General features: G+C 37.0%; 1 protein-coding gene across 1 annotated transcript; it reads right to left on the bottom strand.

The window, feature by feature from the left end:
* Nucleotides 1-1471: 1471 nt before the first annotated feature.
* Nucleotides 1472-3194, bottom strand: LOC18598793 (UPF0481 protein At3g47200-like). The gene has a single exon (XM_007028479.3). The coding sequence runs from the start codon at nt 3031-3033 to the stop codon at nt 1654-1656; it is 1380 nt and encodes a 459-aa protein (XP_007028541.3). The 5' UTR covers nt 3034-3194; the 3' UTR covers nt 1472-1653.
* Between the last annotated feature and the right edge of the window lie 1529 nt (nt 3195-4723).

Genomic DNA, 4723 nt, shown 5'->3' on the forward strand with positions numbered 1-4723 from the left:
TAAGCCTTGCGGGGTTCCGGTTGGCATTCCGGATAATGAGTGTCAATCAGGGACGTTGCGGCGATTGTCATGGGCCTGAGGGAGGTTCCGGGTCGTGACAGTGTCCCTAGTGAAGTTGGCAAGGACAATGGTGCAAGAAATCAAGAGGAGGGAGGGCAGTGGCTAGGATTTTTAGTTCAAGTGTGTTGAAAAGAGAAAAGAAAAACAATTAGGAATTTTAAAGTACACTTTGCCTTTCTTGTTTCAAAATGTATGGTTACTATCTTCGATTTTTTATTACCATTAGTCAGCAGTTAATTATAAATATAAAATGTCATAATTATACTCAAACAATTGAAAAATAACTATTTAGGATAATTATGGTTTTTTATATTTGTAAATAATGGTTGATTAATGATAATAAAAAGTCAAGAAATAACTATTTAGGATAATTATGACTTTTTATATTTGTAAATAACTATTAAATAGTAGTAATAAAAAGTTAAGGGATCAATCATAGTTTTTAAAACAAGGAGGACTAAAGTATACTTTAAAGTTGTATGGAAGGGAGTTCTTGTATTTTACTCAACTTTAATACCACTATTATTTATGAAGGATTTTTGACAAAAATTCCATCAAAAAATATCGTGAAAATAGATTTTTTAAAACAAATGTCAATGAACTTTTACATCAGTATTGGTACATGTAAGGAAGTTTCCAATAGAATTTTTCATCAAAAAATTTTGCAAAAAATTATCTTAATTTGCCACAACACTAGCCAGTTTTCAAAACAATTAATTCCTTAAGATTTTTTTATCAAAAATCCATCGATGATACATCTAAAAAATGAGAAATCTCTCTTATTGAAACATTGTCAAAAAAGATGTACTTGAACATTTGGTTCATTAGTTGGTGTATAATCTCTATACCTAAAGTGTAAGGTTCGAATCTCTTCTTCACTAATTAAAAAAAATTGTCAAAAAAGATATATCATTACCGAAGTAATGTTATTTATCATTTAAATTTTAAAATTTTAATTTAGAAGTCTCGAATTAAATGTTTAAGGTACGAAGGATAAAATTATAGAATGAGAGAGAAATACTTCTCACTGTTTAGCTTAATACTCAATTGATCTCGTATGTTAAAAAACAAACAGCAAAAGGCACATAAGAATAACAAATAATAAACTAAACTAATTGTAATCAATCCTAATTACTAATCGAAAAATACTAAAAGTAAATAGAAAGAAACGTCTATATCATAACATTAAAAAATTGACTACCACATCGTGGAGGCATCTTCGTAATAAATGAAAAACATATAAAAAATATTTATGGTTGTATTTTGAATCCTAGAAGCTAATGGAACAGAATTGAAAATTTGAAATTATAAGAATATAAAAAATAAAAAAAAAATCCATAATAAAAGAACGGCTGGAGGATATCATTTCAGATATATTAAAAAATATCCAGCAAATCAAACATACTAAAGATTTAAAAGAAGTCAGTTTTATTTCTTATAAAACTCAGAATCCTACATTTGCAATTTCTTTATTGGCTGCTCACAGTCACACACGAAGCTGGGAAAAGAATACCAAAGCATTTCATGGATACATAAAAACGTAGTGTAATAAAAAGAAACTCTGAAGGACTCGCATAAGGGAGTTTAATCACTTCATTTGTGATTTGGAAACGCGTAATAAGCCTGAATAGCGGAGAAAAGAAGCCCAAGTAGCGCAGCCAAAAGGCCGAGGAACGTCCATGGGCTACTAAAATGGGTGTAATAGGCTTGAGCCATTGCGGTCGTCCAGGGATTGTTGCAGTACTTGTGGATATTGTCCGTAACATCCTTGTACATCGCCTGATCTGGCACCAAGTCCCGGCTCAATTTGTTGAAAAGATCAGCCACTTCTTCATCGCTGCCCAAGTAATTGTGGAGCATACCTGTAACTCGCATTTCCTTAACATCTTCTGCTGTGTCAATGAGAGAATCAAGGAAGTATAAGTAAGAGGTGACCGCAAAATCATTCTCAAAATCTCGACACATTTCTAAAGCTACCAAGTTCAAGAACTTGGAAGCTGTTGAGTCATCCACCAGGATGCGTGGCATCTTTAGGCTTCCCAGAAAGTTGCAATAGAAGGAAATGTTTTTCAGGTTGTTTGTCTCGCTAGGTCCAACACCAATCCCCGATTCTTTAAGCTCCTTGACGCTACGAAATGTCTTCCTGTGCTTTCGGTTGTCTCCGCAGGACAGAAGCAAGCGACCTATCATACTACTGCTACTCTCCTCTTTCTTTCCCGTCAAGTGTTTTGTCCGCAAGCGCTCCAGAAGATGAGTGTACTCTTGCTTTTCTTCTTCGTCTGTGTGTTGGCTCTTCTTCCCATCCGGTATATTTGTTATGAGGTTGTTGCCGACGAATTTTGTGATTGATTGCTCCCACATTTGGGGGTCTTTCGTTGAGCCAATCAATATGTTGAGAACCCGGTAAGGAAGTTGGTTTTCTAGCAAGAACAAATCAAGTTGCGCAAATACCAGAAGATCTGCTTTAATGTTCAACTTCTTAAAGTCGCCTTGTAAACCGTAGTGTACAGCAAACAACACCGCACAACCGTCCACGAAGAACATCCAAGCTAGCTTCTCATCGTCGTAATCTTTTATGTCCTCCGGATTGTAACACTGCTTCAGATCCTTTATCTCTGCCATAATCTTATTGAATAGAACTTCATCAGTTGTTTCGTTCTCGTTTGCGAAGAGACCTGCAAGTTTACGCTTGGTGTGCTCTGCCCGCTCGAACTGCGGCTTACCATGATGCAAAGGGCCGAGGGCTACCAGCCTTGGTTCAAAATATTTCTTAAAATCTTCCTTGATACCGATCAGGACGGGCGGAACTCTTTGTATTAGCGGTTTGGCTCTTTGAGATGAATCGCTTTCTTGTTTTTGGGCTTCACGCAAGGCTGATTTCAATTTCGTTCTTTCGTCTCTGATGAAAGCCGAGTGCTCTATCTCATGAATCGGAACTCTCACTTCTCCAGGGTGCCTCTCGTTGCTGCTCATCGAATCCTACCAGCTTGACGGTTGAAAGGAGGTACGTCAACGACAGTTATGGGATGTTTGGAAATCTAGTAGTGTACTTGGGGAGTTGCCCGAAGAAACAAGAGGACGAAAGGACGGAAGAAAAGGTGAGTAAAGTTCGTTTGTTTTTGCATGGCGCGTGCTATAGGGGTAACCTAGCCACTGAATTTATGCTTTGCACTAACTAGGTGGAGATGATCTTCTTTGTACTTTATTCAGGTATCAAGTTTCGAATATATTTTATCTGCTTTTGTCTTTGTGAAAGAGTGATTGTTAAGATTTCATCCATGGAAAAAAGTATTTCATGGATATATAAAGCATTTTATCTTTCATTTTAATAAAATCAGTGAGAGAAAAATTGGTTCCAGCTCAACTCTTAGATAAATGTGTAAATTTGCAATATTTTCTGCCTACATTAATTCTAATGCTGAATTCAGTACTGCTCGAAGCCAAGATAGCTGTTTTGTGCTTGGAATGTATGATACTTTGGTTTACTGAGATGCCAAGTTTAGTATCTACATCATATTCTGGCCCCCTCTCTTTATTAAAGTTACAATTTATCCTACAAAGTAATAGACGACATGTAAGAAAGTGGCATGGTGACAGCTCCTAGCCAATTCACCTTTCCTTTCAAAATCAAGTTCTGGAAGGAGGAGTGAATTGAAGGCTTCAGCCTCAAATTGGCTGTTCCTAGAGTCTTTGCACTTGCATTCAAAAAAGAGGAAAAAATGTGTGAATTCGGGGAATGGACTGCGAATAGCTGGAAATGGAAAATTGATCTATAGAGAAATGTTTTTGGCTGGGAACATGAGCAATGGGACTACTTTTTCTCTCTCCTTGATGATCAAGTGATTGATAAGGATTTTCGAGACAAACTCATTTCAAAATGGACCCCCCGAGGTGACAACTCCTTTAATTCTTTCTATCGACAGGTTTTACTTACTAACACGCCTTACACAGATCACTGGAAGATGATATGGTGTGGTTTGGCTCCTTACAAAGTAGAGGTCTTTTGCTGGCAACTTGTGAAAGGATGCTTGGCTACTAGAGAAACTCTAAGAATGATTGGTATTATCAATAGAAACACTACCACTTGCCTCCTTTGTAGAAGAGAACTTGGAATGGTTATGTCCACAGCAAGATCAGAAGTGTTAATAGTATTGAAACTTGGTACAGGTCTCAAATGGGGGTCCTTAAGTTTAACACAAACGGTGCTTCGAGAGACTACCTTGGTGATTCTAGAATTGGCGGCATCTTATGCAATGAAAATAGAGTCAATCTTTCCATCTTCTCCAAGCATATTGGGGTCATGTATGCCAGCCTAGCTGAACTCGCTTAGATATACTCAACTTCAAAGAGCATGTGCATTGTAAACTTTTTTAGCAACCGTCTTTAAAGATTGATTCTTTTCTTTTATTTCTATTAAGATTTGGTGGTGCTGGTGGTGGCAGAGGTGCATATGAGTGACAGTAATGGTGATGGCTGAGGATGGGGTAGGTGGTGTGTTTTGTCATTTTAACATGTTGTATAGCTCTTTTGTTTTTCTTAACTAGGGGGGAGGGGGAGCTCCAAGGCTTTTGTTGTGGGGTTGGCTTGATGCTGGTAGGGAATTTAATGTGTTTGAGCAGATTGCAATTATGTTAAATAGAAAGAGAAAAAAGTTAAGAGGTAT

This window comes from Theobroma cacao, chromosome 5 (genome assembly GCF_053813885.1).
Source record: "Theobroma cacao isolate CCN51 chromosome 5, ASM5381388v1, whole genome shotgun sequence".
NCBI classification, from domain to species: Eukaryota; Viridiplantae; Streptophyta; class Magnoliopsida; order Malvales; family Malvaceae; genus Theobroma; species Theobroma cacao.

What these genes read in the sequence shown, in the direction of transcription:
- LOC18598793 (XM_007028479.3), bottom strand. Translation starts at nt 3,033, where the DNA reads ATGAGCAGCAACGAGAGGCACCCTGGAGAAGTGAGAGTTCCGATTCAT.